General features: G+C 47.1%; 1 protein-coding gene across 2 annotated transcripts; it reads left to right on the forward strand.

Annotated features, from left to right (window-relative positions):
• The first annotated feature begins 8,038 nt into the window (after positions 1-8,038).
• On the forward strand, positions 8,039-13,474 carry LOC105096135 (tubulin alpha-1D chain). 2 transcript variants are annotated; one of them, XM_031452213.2, is made up of 4 exons: positions 8,039-8,173; positions 11,192-11,414; positions 11,738-11,886; positions 12,441-13,474. In XM_031452213.2, the coding sequence occupies exons 1-4, from the start codon at positions 8,171-8,173 to the stop codon at positions 13,422-13,424; spliced, it is 1,359 nt and encodes a 452-aa protein (XP_031308073.1). In that variant the 5' UTR covers positions 8,039-8,170; the 3' UTR covers positions 13,425-13,474. The 2 variants fall into 2 exon arrangements, with proteins under 2 accessions (XP_031308073.1, XP_031308074.1); XM_031452214.2 differs by lacking the exon at positions 8,039-8,173 and having other exon boundaries at positions 11,325-11,414; positions 12,485-13,474.
• The last annotated feature ends 1,091 nt before the right edge of the window (positions 13,475-14,565 follow it).

Genomic DNA, 14,565 nt, shown 5'->3' on the forward strand with positions numbered 1-14,565 from the left:
AAAGAAAATGGAGATTCTGACATCATGGCTAATTTTGACTTTCCCATCCCCTTCGTCCCTAAGCCACAGGCAGGATCTGCGACCTGCATCTCAGTGCCCTCAGCGTTCAGGCAGAGGCCTCAGCTGAAGCTGTTCCTTCATTCTACATTTTATTTCCTTTTCTTGCAAGAATGGGCTTTTCAATCTACTTCTGCTTTACCTGACATGTGTTGTGCTTTCTAGCTGTCTCCTTTCACTGGGAAATCGTCAGAAGTGCCTTATGTGCCTATTGTCATGTCCTTAAGAAACCTGTCTCCCAGGCTAGTCACTTGGAAGATTCACATGCCTCTCCTACCATCGTGTTTTCTAGGGCCAGGGCTGCCTGACAATACAACACAATGGGATAAAATAACTATTAATGAACAACTTTCCGTTAACAAAATAGCTAATTGACACCTTACTTAGGCAAGGCAGGGAAAGGAATACAATGAAATACGACAAGTTCTCTTTTTCCAGTAGACTTGTCATATGGTTGGGAGAACAAGACATTTATTTAAAAAAACAAAACTGGCAAGGGCATATAGTGAGGCTGCTTTGGAAACTGGGGTCTTGGTCTCTACAGAATAAGGAGCCCTGGTGATTACAGAGCATATGGCCTCTTGCAAGCTTCCTTGGCCCTCTTTTTCCCTTGTGCATTCCAACCCCAGCAGAATGAGTATTTTAGGAGACTTGAGCTATCTCAGGCCAAACTCTAAACCTCTTTGCCCTTCAGGTTCAGCTTCTTCCTTTGTAAAACTGGGATAACTTTGGACTGTGAGGATCAGATGAACTGAGAGATGTGTACATACACAGCAAAGCACTGTGGGGCAGGGGATATAGCTTAATGGTGGAGCACATGCTTAGCATGCATAGTGCATAGCTGTCTGGACTCTTAGAGCATTTTCTGCATTTATTTTAGTGTATGTAGCACATGATGCTGCAGTTACTCATATACATGTCCATCTTACTAGATGGCACTTTGTTGAAGGTAAGCATTGTGTCTTACCCATTTTTGGGTCTCTAGTTCGTAGTATGGTGCTTAGCACATGGTAAACATTTGCAAAGTGTGTGTCAGATGAATTGTTTCACTACAGAGATGGGACTAAAATTAGAGTAGAAACCTAGGAAACCAGAAGTTGCAAATTAGCAGCCTGGAGGCCAAATTCCCTCTCAGAAATGTTTTGTTTGGCCCTCACAGTGTTAACCCCCATAGAGTTTAGAATATGGAAAAAATCAGGAATTGTCTTTATTTGGGGCATTCCCAAGACCACCCCCCATATTAGGAGATTTGCTAGATGGACTCACAGCTAAGGTCCTTTACAGTGATGGAGGAACAATACACAGCTGGATAATAAAGGAAAAACACACAAGCAGAGACTAAGGGACTGTATGCCCTCTCCCTCCCATAAAGGCGCACACAGTGTACTCTTCCTCCGAAATGAAAATGGAGCAACATTTCCCTGCAGTGTTTCTGCCCTAGGAAGCCCATTAGAGACTCAGCACCCAAGGTTTTTAGTGGGAGCTGGTCACACAGGGACCTCTGCCTTGCACATACCAAAATTCCAGACTCCCAGAAGAAAAGCAGGCATTTAGCATAAATCATATCATTTACACACAGTCTAGGCACAACGAACCATCTTTATCCATTAGCTGTTGACTGGGAACACTCTGAGAGCCAAGTTCCAGATGTCAGCAAAAGACCAACCTTGTGAGCAGGCCTTTCTAAGGATAGCAGTCTCAGGCCTGTTACATTAATTCTTTTCTGCACAGTCATGTAAAAATCCAGATTTCTAGTTTATCTTGAGAAGAACTGGAAAATCTGGCTATAGTAGGCCTGCATTCCCATTTAGAAGCTGTGATAGGCAGAATAATAACTTCCTAAAGATGTCCACATCCTAATCCCTGGAACCTGTGACCGTGTTAACTTACATGGCAAAAGACTTTGCAGATGTGATTAAGATAAAGATCTTGAGATGGGGAGATTATTCTAGATTTTCTGGGTAAGCCCACTGTAATCACAAGGGTCCCTACAAATGGAAGAGTGAGGCAGGAGAGTCAGAGTCAGGGAAGGAGAGGTCAGATTGATGGCTTTCAGGATGGAAGGAGGTCATGAGTCAAGGAATGTGGACAGCCTCTTGATGGAAAAGGCAAGGAACAGATTCTCCCCTAGAGTCTTTAGAAAGAAGGCAACCCTGCCAACACCTTGAGTTTATCCCTAAATAGGTTTCCAGTTCCAATGGGGGGGGGGGGGCTCCCGGGAGGGCTCCCCCACCACACCACCAAGCAGTTCTCAGACACCAGCAGGGTGTTCGAGAATACAGCTTTCTGCCAGGAGCTAGCATCAGATTCCACAGGTTAGGGATTCAGTTCTACAAGACTGTCCTCCCACCCCTACCCCCCACTTCAGATGCCAGTTGCAAGTTCAGGTTGCTACTTGTACTTCTTTTTGTTTTGTTTTGTCAGGGGGTACTTAGTGTTGTTTGTTTATGTATTTATGTATTTATTTATTTAATGGAGGTACTGGGGATTGAACCCAGGATGCTGTGCATGCTGAGCATGTGCTCTATCACTGAGCTTTACCCCCCCCCCCTTGTTACCTGTACTTCTGACTGACTGGCTATGAATTAGAGGTTACCACCACCTCCTCCTTGGGTTCAATTAATTTGCTAGAGAGGCTCACAGAGTTCAGGGAACATTTTACCTACTAGATCACTGGTTTATTATAAAAGGATATAAGTTAGGAGCAGTCAGATGGAAGAGATGCATAGGGAAAGGTATGGAGGAATGGTGCAGAGCTTCCATGCCCTCTCTAGGCATGCCAGCCTCCCATCACCTCCATGTGTTCACCAACCTGGAAGTTCTCTGAACCACATCCTTTTGAGTTTTTAATGGAAGCTTCATTATGTAGGGACAATTGATTAGATCACTGAACATTGGTGATTGAACTCAATTTCCAGACCCCTCCCTTCCCAGGAGGTTGGAAGGGGATAGTGGATCTGCCCCTTTAATCACTCGGTTGGCTCCACTGGCAAGTGGCCCCCATCCTTAGGTGGGTCCAAAAGTCACCTCATTAACATAAGAAAAGACAAGTTTTGATCACTGCCAACACTTGGGAAATACTAAGGGTTTGGGAACTGTGAGCCAGGAGGGGTGGACAAAGACCAAATAATATATAAGAAATACATTTTGGTCATCTAAGTAACCAAATATATATTTTTCTTATAAATCATAATATTACAATCCCCTTAAGACCTATTTTGGACTTCTGATCTCCAGAACTGTAAGATAACAAACTTGTGTTGTTTTAAGCTACTAAGTTTGTAGCAATTTGTTACAGCCAGGTTAGGAAACCAATGTAGCAACAAATGTACCAAGTGGTGGCTACCTCTTAGGATGGGCAATAAGCTGCTTCAGTTCACCCAGTCCTCACCATTCTGAGTCTCCCTGACACAGAAGACCAGTGCCTGTTGCCATTTAATATCATATGCTCAACCAACATCACATATTTATGTTACCCTGGCCCCTGTAGCAAGGAATTCACAATCCCTGAGCAGGTGTTATGGAAGGGGAAATGGAGAAGAAAGGGTACAGGGAAAACTGCCCAAGGAGTGTTGATGGAATATAGATTCTGCTTCTGATGGTGCAAGTGTGTTTGAATGTGCATGTACGTGCATGACTATGAGTGTGTATGTATCTCCTCAGGATAAATACAAATCTCCTGAATTGGGGCCATAAGCTCTGGGTAGGTGTACAGGTAATAGTCCACATTACCAGACGGAAAACTGTTAGACATTCACATACATGTACAGAATCTAGAAGATGATGTGAGGCACTTCTTCACTGTTCCCAATGCTTAGTTCATTGCTTAGCTCATCTACCCTACATGAGTGTCCACTCTCTCTTTGGATCTCTCTCCCTCTTCTCCTTGCTCATTGCTCTCTCCATCTTTTCTAACCTCTTCTCAGAGCCTCACCTCCATCTTGGAGCAGTGCAGCAAGGTCCTCAAAGTTTAAAATATCTTTACTGATTCCATCTGTGGGGTGGAGCTGAGCTTTAGTGCCCATCCCTCCGTTTTTTTCCAGACTGGAGCATCTACCAGCTGTCCTTCTTCTCACAGAAGCATCTTTCCAAAGGGATATCTCCATGTCTTCTCTCCTCCCCACTGTTCACTCAGGCTTGCTTCACATGCTCCACTGAGATGTTCTTGCCAGGGTTTCTAGTGACCTCCATCTTGCCAAAGCCAAAGGTCACACCTCTCTTTCTTCGTCTTTCTCAGCCACTCAGCAGTGTTTGACACAGTTGATCCTTACTTCATAGTGTTTCATAGTTGAAACACTTCTTTCTTGGCTTCGATGATGCCCCCTCTTCTGGTTTTTTCCTTGCCACTCATTCATTTTGGTCCTTGATGGCTTATCTCTAAAGGGTGCTCAGTCCCAGGCTCCCTCTTTTCTTCACATGCTTTTCTCCCTGGAGGAGCAATTGTTGAAGGTGGGTAATGAGTATATTGGGTTTTATTATATTATCTCTGCTTTGGGGTATATTTTTAAATGTCCCTAATAAAAAGTGATTATAACATTACTAGGGTTATCCAAAAGAGGGTACATAGAGTATATACATTTCTAGACTGTAATGCAAGAATATAAAGAAAAAGAAAGACATATCACCTATATGCTGAGAACTCTCAAATGTATACCTCCATTTTGGACCTTTCTTCTGAATTCAGGCTCACATGACTATTTGCCTTCTTGACATCATACCTTGAAAGCCCCATTAAACATCTCAAGATAACACACTCAAAGTACAACTCTCAATATACTACCCTCATCACACTCCCTGTCAAACCTGCTTCTGTCCTAGGCTTCTGAGCCTGAGTAAACAGTATCACCTTTCACCCAAGTGCTTAAGTTAAAAACCTAGAATCACCCTGCATTTCTTTCTTTCCCTCTCTTCTTCCCCTCTTTTATTAGTTAGAATGTTTTGGCTTCAAGTAATGGAAAGCCTAAAAACCAACAGCTTAAACAATGGGGATATTTATTATCCTGCAAGAAATCTAAGTGTAGGGCGGTTCCAAGCTTGATTCGGTGATGTCATCAATAGGTCTGGTATTTCCAGCTTTCTGCTCTAGCATACTCAGTGGGCTGGTGACATCTTTTCTCCTGATCATAAGATGGCTGCAGCAACTCCAAGTATCATACCCTAATATGACACCATCCTGAGGCAGGAAAAGAGGGTTTCCTCTCGCATCTCTTTTTATCAGGGAGAAAAGCCTTTCCTTAAAGCACCCTAGCAGACTTTCCCTTATATCTCACTGGCTCCATGCCTAAGCCAGTCACTGGAGGGAGCAAATGGAATTACCACGAATGGTTCAGACTAACCTAGACTCACCCATAGGTCTGGGGAAAGGCCATCTTCCTTGAACAAGTGGAAGGGTGAATAATTATACAAAATCAGGACCATGCCAGCAAAGAAGAAATGGAGGCAGGGATCAGGTAAGGCTATTGGGTGGGTCTGCACACCCTACATTAGCATGTCTTATTAAACTACTTCAAACCCAGCTACTTCCCCCATCCCCCCTCTAGTCCAGGCCACCATCCCCTCCTTTCTGGATGCCTTCCCTAACTTCCTTACTAGCTTCCTGCTCCTACTCTTAAACCCCTATAAGGCATTCTCCACATAGCAACTGCAACAATCTCTCTAAAACAGAACACAAAGTAGGCAATGACACTTGCTTAAAACTCTCCCACTGCACATGTAATAAAAGCCATTCTCCTCCCAGGCCCCTTTACATGATCTCATCTTGCATGGCTCCCTCCCTCCCTCCATCTTCAGCTTCCCTGAACAGCCAGGCTTGCTGCTTTGCATTCACAATTCTCTCTGCCTGGAGCACTAAGATCCAGACCTTGCTGTGGCTGACTCCCTGTCATTTCATTCAAACATCACCTTCTTCAAGAGCGGCTTCCTCTCAATGGTAGTCCCCCATCTCTTTCTGTGCCATTATCTTGTTTTGTTTTCTTTGTGTGTTCATTACTACCCAAAATTACTGTTTGTTTAGTTATTATGTCTTCCTATGAAAATGTAAACCCCTTAAAACCACCACTTTTTGTCCACCACTGTATCTCTGGCACCTGGAACAGTGCTTGGCACATAGCAGACACTCAATAAGTATTTATTGAAGGAATGAAGAGTATTGACTACCTCTCATTTTATAACTTAAATACATTAATATGCTGTCAAAAATCTCAGTCTTGTTACTCTGTTTTACATAAGACTCCTGCCTCTGCCTGACTTGAGGATAATTTTCTTTCCAGAATTGGTGTTGTCTATGTTGACTCTGAGATGCCCAACTCTGAAGATCAGTTGGGAGAAGTTGAAGTGCTAGCAGGAGACTTTTGGGCCCCAAATCCATCCATATGAATCATAATTCTTGAGGTCTATGACTTCATGGATCAACCCAGTGTAGACTGAGCTTCCTTACCTTTGCAGTGTTGGTTGACTGTGTCTTCTCTCTGGGGATCTTGGTCTCTTAGTTTCAGGTAGGAGAGAGAAGACTTCAGTCCATAGCTCAAACCAGAGTTAACCATCTTGAAATTCTGGGTCACACCTTGGTATACTGTGATGAGAAAGGCTCTGAAAAAGCCCCAACTTCAAAATAACTCTCTCACCATTTGCCACAGTGACTGAAAAAAATTCACATTAGCAACTACTTCCTGGATAGGACTGCTAGATAAACTTCTTTTATTTGCTAAACCTGGCATTTCTATTTCTGGTCATGGCTATTCACTGGAAGTGTGACTAAAGAGATGTAATGTGGTTTCCAGGTAGCATTAGGGGCCCTTTGAGGTTAGTGGTCATGCATTTGAAGTCAGATCAGTCAGTATGGTCCTGGGATTTTCTACTGCCACTGTTTAACTGGGTCAATGCATGCGCAGTTAGTGAAGAAATGGATTTAACCAGGGTTGTGATTTAGTCACATGAGGAAGCTGAAACTAGAGGGAGGTAAGGGAGTGGAGGGGTATGCAAGGGAGTGAGCACAACTGACCACAGAATTTAAGATGGGAAGGACTGAAATAAAGGCACAAGAGGAGGAGGAGACACTGTAAAAACTCTGCCATGTGGAAAGGAGAGAAGCACCAAGCCTGAGTCCCAAAAGAATCTTAATTTCACTGCTAATGAACACCCATGTGACCTTGGGCAAGACACAAGAGGCTTCCATTTCCTTTTCTTCCTCTGAGAGTGGAGGCCCTGCCTTGCCTACCTCACAAAATTGTTGAGGGACTCAGAGGAGATAAGGGGTGATGCTGCCTGAAGAACTACACAGCAGGATACAAATGTGAGAAGGTAACAGTTTTATCTCATAATTTTTTCTAAGGCCAGAAGACGACTCCTTCTGTGAGGAAATAAGGCCAGGCTAGACCAGCAAAGCCCTGCACTGGAACAGGGAGACACACTTAGGAAAGCCCTGAGCCTCTGCTCAGCATCTTGTTTTGCCCATGGAGAACAACATCAATTCTAGACTAAGCACCTAAGAAAGTTTATCTTGTTTAATATCACAATACAGACGAGAAGACTGAGGCAAAAGAAGATGGGGCTAAAGCCGATCTCTAGTTCCCACTGTTCTATGATATTCTGAGTTTCCACCCAGGAGGCCTCCTGTCAATCTCTTGCCCGAGGACTCATTATTTCTGGTTCACTGCAGACTCTCCTTAGCACCCCATGCCCACCTTTACTTCCAATCCTCACCCACACTGGGGATGGGGGTGGTGCTAGAGCTCAGGAGGCTTGATTTCTAAATCCTCTCCCACCTGCGAGGGCCAAGCTGTGCCACCAGGAAGCAGGGCTGTGCGGCTGAGCAACAGACACCTTTTGCCTGGGGCCTGGATACATGGAGCTTCCAGCAGGCCCCTCCTCTGCCCGCCCCACCTTGCTCCCCTGCTTGGACCCAGGCCCAGGCCCAGTGCTTGCCTGCTGCCTGGGAACCAAGTCAACAGGCCTGCCCTCCTGGGGCCGTTTCTAACAACACTCCCTCCCTGAGAGCAAGCCAGAGAGTATAAGGAGGCCTGCGGCTGTGGGTCCCTCACAGACCTGTCCCTGCCTTCCGTCTCGCAGCTGACAGACAGACAGACAGACTCCAGCCAGCCCCCAGCCAGGCAGAATGGTGAGCAGGGGTGGGGGCCAAGCATGATAACGAGAGTCCCATGGGTCCAGATGTTCATGAGACTACAGTTTGTAGGCAAGTGAGGTGGGGGAGAGGGACAGAGACTTCCAGATGTGAATATAGCCCCCCCAAATGTACTGGTATGTGGGGGAATATTCAGGGGGTGGAGAAGGACATGTGATGGCAACTAAGATATGGGTCTGAGCCTAGAGCTACTGAAGGGCTCTGAATTTAGGGGTAGGGAGAGTAGGGTGAGCAGGACAGGAGCAGAAAGTGCAGGCGCTTTCCTGCAAACCTTGGGCCCCTGTTGGCCTCTGGTCCCACTTCCCAGCTGTAGGGACGCACCTTCATAGCCCTGTTCTTCTGCTGTGCCTTGGTTTGACCCCCTCATTTCAGTTACATATCATTGGGGAGAGGGAGGAGGGGAGGAGGAGGAGGGTGCTCCCAACTGTTGAGAGCTGGTTGTGCGGGGGGCTCATCTGATATCTTTACCTGTCTTGCCACCAGGCAGGAAAGAAGAGCGGTTATGAGCATGGTTGCAGCCAGACTGTCCCCTCTCTGAATGTTCCTGGTTTTACTCATGACCTTGAGCCAGTTGCTTGACCAGAGAGTCAGTTTCTTCATCTGTAAAATGGAGTAACAGAAATACCTACCTAAGGGGGTTGTCGTGAAGATTAAATGAGATAATGTAGGTGCAGCCCTTAGCACAGTGCCTGGTGCCTAATTAATGCTTAATATATGGAACTAAACAACCTAATGACAAAGCCTGCCGAGTATGAGATTATACTATTTTCACAATCCAGAAAAGGGAATCAGAGCAACTGAGGTGAAGAAATTTATCCAAGATCCTAGAGGGATGGGGGTTTGAGGCCAAGTCTGTGTGATTGCAGGGGCTGAGTTATTTGCCCAAACCCAGAATAAGGGGCATTGTTTCCAGCATCTGAGGCATACCCCAGGTCAGAGACGCCTTGGTGGGTCAGCAGTTGTGGGGCCCAGGATGGTGTCTGACTTTGTACACAGAGCCTGGGCAGGCTCTGAGGTGCAGCGGTGGGCTGACCTTGCTAGGTGATTGGTGAGCCGAGTCAGCCCTCTCTCCTGGACTTGGGAATTTCTGGAGCCCTTTGTCCTTAAATCCCTTTCTCTTACTATAACACTAGGGCTTGGGGGATGGGGAATTGGTTAGGGGACCCAACAGGAATGGAGCATCTTACTGTGTGTCATGCAGTGAGTCAGGCAACTTGCATGCATTCTTTCGTTTAATCCTCAGAGTAATTCTAGGAGGAACCTCTTGTTATCACCCCATTTCAGGGGAAAGGACACCCACAGAGAGGATAAGACTCTTGCTCAAGTCAAGCAGAGAAGTAATGGGGCTGGGATACAGATGGTTTATGTATTAATCCCAGTCATCTAAAAATCCAAAGAAGTCAAGGCCTTTGTGTCATATTTACAAAGTCAGTGAAGTATTAAATTTATGGGGAAAGCATCCACATTAAAAATTATGAAATATTTCAGACATGCAAAAAGGTATAAAGGATAATATAATGAATACCTGCTACCCAGCCTTAAGCACTTTCTATTTCTTAAAAGTAGAATCTTTTTCCGATTGCAGTCATCTCCCTCCTCTACCAGAGAGAACCACTATTCCAAACTGAATGTTAATATTTTCCTGTGCTTTCTTTATTTTTATAGCAAATACAAAAATGTATCTGTAAATGATGCATAGTATCATTTTATAAGTTAAAGATTCATGTAAATGATATCGTATGAGTATTCTAAATAGGCTTTTTTTTTGATAAGAATCTTTTTAGTTAAGATTCTTTCTTGTATTCATCCACTTCTACTTCCAGATCATTTTTGATCCATTTTCTCCTGTTGGAGGAGGACATTTAACTGGCTTCTGTTGCTGCAGTGCTGTGACTGTTCTTGCACATGTTTTCTTGGTTCCCTGTGTAAGAATTTCTCTAGAGCAAGAGCATCTTCTTCTTTCCTGATATTGCCAAATCACTCTCCTAAAGAGATACATCACTTTAGGCTGCTACCAGCTGTGTGACAATTCACATTTCTCCACATGGTTAAGCCTTAGAGTTTGGGGGAAATTTGATGGATGTGCTCGTTTTGTTTTTAAGGTCTGCCATAAATACTTCTCAAGCAGAGCAGGGAGACACACTCTGGGATCCCACTTACCACACTGTCACATGTCTGTTAACATATGAAACTCTCCTTTCCCTAGATAGAGAGTTTCTTAAGCGCAGGACAGGGTATTATGTGTATGTATCCCCAGTGTCCACACAACATCAGACACATAGTTGAGGCTCAACAAATGATGAAAGCAAGAGGGTCAAGTCTTTTTAATGTTCACGGGGCTTCCCAGGAAGGGCAACGAGCTTTCTCTTCTCTAGGACTAAGCAGGTTATCCCAGTCCTGCTTCAGGGGCCAAGAGTTCTTTGGCTACTATCCTTGAATCATGTTGGGAAGAACTTTCTTCCCAGCCCCACTCCACTCCAGAACCACGCACACCCGAGAGGAAAGAACAGCAGGTGCACAGCCATTCCAGGCCCACTTTCCCTTCCTCACTGGCATTTCTAGCTGTAACATGAATCCAGAGTCCTTTCTCCTTTTCTGAACCTCTTCCTTATCTCTGACCCCTGAAACTTCACTTGGATCTTGCCTCCCTCACCACTGGCTCCTAATTTCTTTCTGGACGTGGGTGGGTTGACTATTGTGCTCTGTCAGACTGATCTGACCCCCTCAATGTTCCTCAAGACACTTAGTCACTGAGCAAGACTCTATAATCAGAACCAGCTACATCTTCTGCTTCCCCTGAGGGTTTTGGCCCAGTTCCGGGATCCAGTGCCTCTTGGTCCTCAATTTACCACCAGTAAATGCTTAGACAAGGGAGGTGGGTCCAAGAGAGCAGAGTCCAGGAACTTTTGCTCTTAGCCAGAGAACCACTCAAGGAAGGAAGGCAGGAATCGTATCCAGACACGATATGCTTCTCTCTGCCCTTTGCCCACTCAGCGTGAGTGCATCTCAGTCCACGTGGGGCAGGCCGGCGTGCAGATTGGCAATGCCTGCTGGGAGCTCTACTGCTTGGAACATGGGATCCAACCAGATGGGCAGATGCCCAGCGACAAGACCATCGGGGGAGGGGACGACTCCTTCAACACCTTCTTTAGTGAAACTGGGGCTGGAAAACATGTGCCCCGGGCAGTGTTTGTGGATCTGGAGCCCACTGTGATCGGTGAGTGATGATCAGCCCTGCCATGGCCTTGTCCCAGGTACCTCAGCAAGTCCTTCTCCTTAACTGGAGAGCACTGAGTTTGTGGTTCCCAGTTCCTGAAGCCAGTTAGAATTCTTGATCTGCTGTCACACAGCTGCAAAGTCTCAAGATCATTTCACATCTCTTTCCTCCTCACTGAAGAACTTAAAGGGCAATAGCAGCAGTCTGAATGGGGTTCCTCTAGGGTAGGACTTGGTACTGTTGGCTGCACCCCTTTTGGGTATCCTGGGGCTCTGGGAGCCAGGATGTAAGGGGAAGGGGGCCTAAAACTCTGCTCACTCTAGATGAAGTTCGGACGGGCACGTACCGCCAGCTCTTCCATCCAGAGCAACTCATTACTGGCAAGGAAGATGCTGCCAATAACTATGCCCGAGGTCACTACACCATCGGAAAGGAGCTCATCGATCTGGTGCTGGACAGGATCCGGAAACTGGTGAGAGAAGAGCTGAGGGCTGGGGAAGAGGAAATCTGGATTCCTGTTGTGAAACGGTCTGAAGACCAGATCAGGAAGGGCAACTTCCATCCTTGGGAGAGCCTCCTGGACAAGTCTTAAAGACAGAGAATCAGAACTGGAGTGGAGGGGAGGCAGAGTGTGGGCTCCAGCCTGGAGCTGGGTGTCCTCTTTCTCTCCTACAGCAACTGGCCTGATGCTGGGCAGAGTGGCCGTGAGTGCAAACCTGTTTATAGGCTGCTCTCCTAAGCTATGGGAGCCCATAAACATTCCCAGAATATCCCCTTGTATTGTAGGGATGTGGGCAGGAGGCACTGTGAAAAACAGGGATCCAAACAATGCCAACCCAAGGCTCTCTGATCGACTTCAGCCTCCAGCAAGGATGGGGATCAGGTTCCTGGGTTGTTGATCTCATAAAAGAAGTCTTCCAAGGATTTTATGAAACTTTTGGGGAAATCTGAAACAGCACAAGCTGATTCTTCCCTGTTTTTCAGCTGTGCTTCATATCCCACACTCTCTCCGCCTTCACTATCTAGGCTGACCAGTGCACAGGACTCCAAGGATTTCTCATCTTCCACAGCTTTGGAGGGGGCACCGGCTCTGGCTTCACCTCACTCCTGATGGAGCGGCTCTCTGTTGACTATGGCAAGAAATCCAAGCTGGAATTCTCCATCTATCCAGCCCCGCAGGTGTCCACAGCCGTGGTCGAGCCCTACAACTCCATCCTGACCACCCACACCACCCTGGAGCACTCAGACTGTGCCTTCATGGTGGACAACGAAGCCATCTATGACATCTGCCGCCGCAATCTGGACATCGAGCGCCCCACCTATACCAACCTCAACCGCCTCATCGGTCAGATCGTTTCCTCCATCACAGCCTCCCTGCGCTTCGATGGAGCCCTCAACGTGGACCTGACAGAGTTCCAGACCAACCTGGTGCCCTACCCTCGCATCCACTTCCCCCTGGCCACCTATGCGCCAGTCATCTCTGCAGAGAAGGCCTACCACGAGCAGCTGTCAGTGGCAGAGATCACCAATGCCTGCTTTGAGCCTGCCAACCAGATGGTGAAGTGTGATCCCCGTCATGGCAAGTACATGGCCTGTTGCCTGCTGTACCGTGGAGACGTGGTACCCAAGGATGTCAATGCTGCCATTGCTACCATCAAGACCAAGCGTACCATCCAGTTTGTGGACTGGTGCCCCACAGGCTTCAAGGTTGGTATCAACTACCAGCCGCCCACTGTGGTGCCTGGGGGTGACCTGGCCAAGGTGCAGCGAGCCGTGTGCATGCTGAGCAACACGACTGCCATCGCCGAGGCCTGGGCCCGCCTGGACCACAAGTTCGACCTTATGTATGCCAAGAGGGCGTTTGTGCACTGGTATGTGGGCGAGGGCATGGAGGAGGGTGAGTTCTCCGAGGCTCGGGAGGATATGGCTGCCCTGGAGAAGGATTACGAGGAGGTGGGCATGGATAGTGTGGAGGGGGAGGGAGAAGAGGAAGAAGGGGATGAATACTAAGGGAATCCTCTTGTCTGTCCTAAATAAAGTTCTGTGGCCTTACTGTCTCACAAATGTTTTTTCTCTTGGGAAAAACCATTGGAGGGGGGAGGGCTTTTGCTTTGTAAGAGATAGGAAGGCTGTATCTTAGCCTGGTTCCCCAGAAAGCAAATCTGACTTCAGATTTCATTACAGAGTGCAATTCCAGGGAGCAGAATGGGAGCCAAGGCAGGTAACAGCAGAGAAGGAAGGAGAAGTCACCCTAGAGAAGATGTAGCTGGACAAATGGCATCTCAGAACCATTCCTTGGGAAAGTGGGCAGGAGAGGAGGTGAGGGTGGAGAACTTACACACTGGCTCCATTCTTCCATTGGTTACACCTTGACCCCATCAGACATTAACTCACCTGCACTTCCAGGTTGCACACACTTGGGGCTACAGGGTCAACAGGGAAACCCTGGGGCAGGAGGTAAGGCACTGTTAAGTTGTCCATGTACAAAACCTGGTGTGAGTCGCACAGGGCTGCCACAAGAGCCTGGTGAAGCCAGGGGATCTGAAGTGGTGCCTTTAGAGTAGTTGATGTAGCTGGTGCTCACCAGCCCACCCTCCTGTCCTTCAGGCAGGAGGTTTGTGTGTAGAGTCAGGATGCCGGCATTAAGGCAGAGCAGTGGCACAGTGGCAGCAACAATGGGGAAATGGCTGGGAGTTGGGGGTGGGGGGCTTACGTCCCTGTAAACTCCATCACACTCACCACTTTTTGATAAAGACAAATGACCTTTCTTTAAACCTATGCCACATGCACAGCTTTAAGCCCCCACTTCCAACCAGATGGCTGCCCCTAAAATCCTTGCATGTGGATTTTCTGTAGTGCCTGTTGGGCTGGAGGAATGGTTTAACCACTGGAGGTGCTGGAACTAGGGCAATCCCCACCCTACCCCCAGCCCCAGAGAGATGCAATGCTCACTGTTGCCCTGGCCTCTGTCTTTCCTGCAGTGTCCCTTTCCCAGGACTGGATGCTGTGACGGAAACCCAAAAGTCAGCAACATCAGGAAGCTGCTATCACCTTAGGACTGGAGGAACCAAGGGATGAGATGATGATGCCAGAGCCTAGGAGGTGGGGTGGCTAGGTGGGAGTTGGAGCCACAGTGGAACTAACCAAAGAG

The sequence above is a fragment of the Camelus dromedarius genome, chromosome 4 (genome assembly GCF_036321535.1).
Source record: "Camelus dromedarius isolate mCamDro1 chromosome 4, mCamDro1.pat, whole genome shotgun sequence".
NCBI classification, from domain to species: Eukaryota; Metazoa; Chordata; class Mammalia; order Artiodactyla; family Camelidae; genus Camelus; species Camelus dromedarius.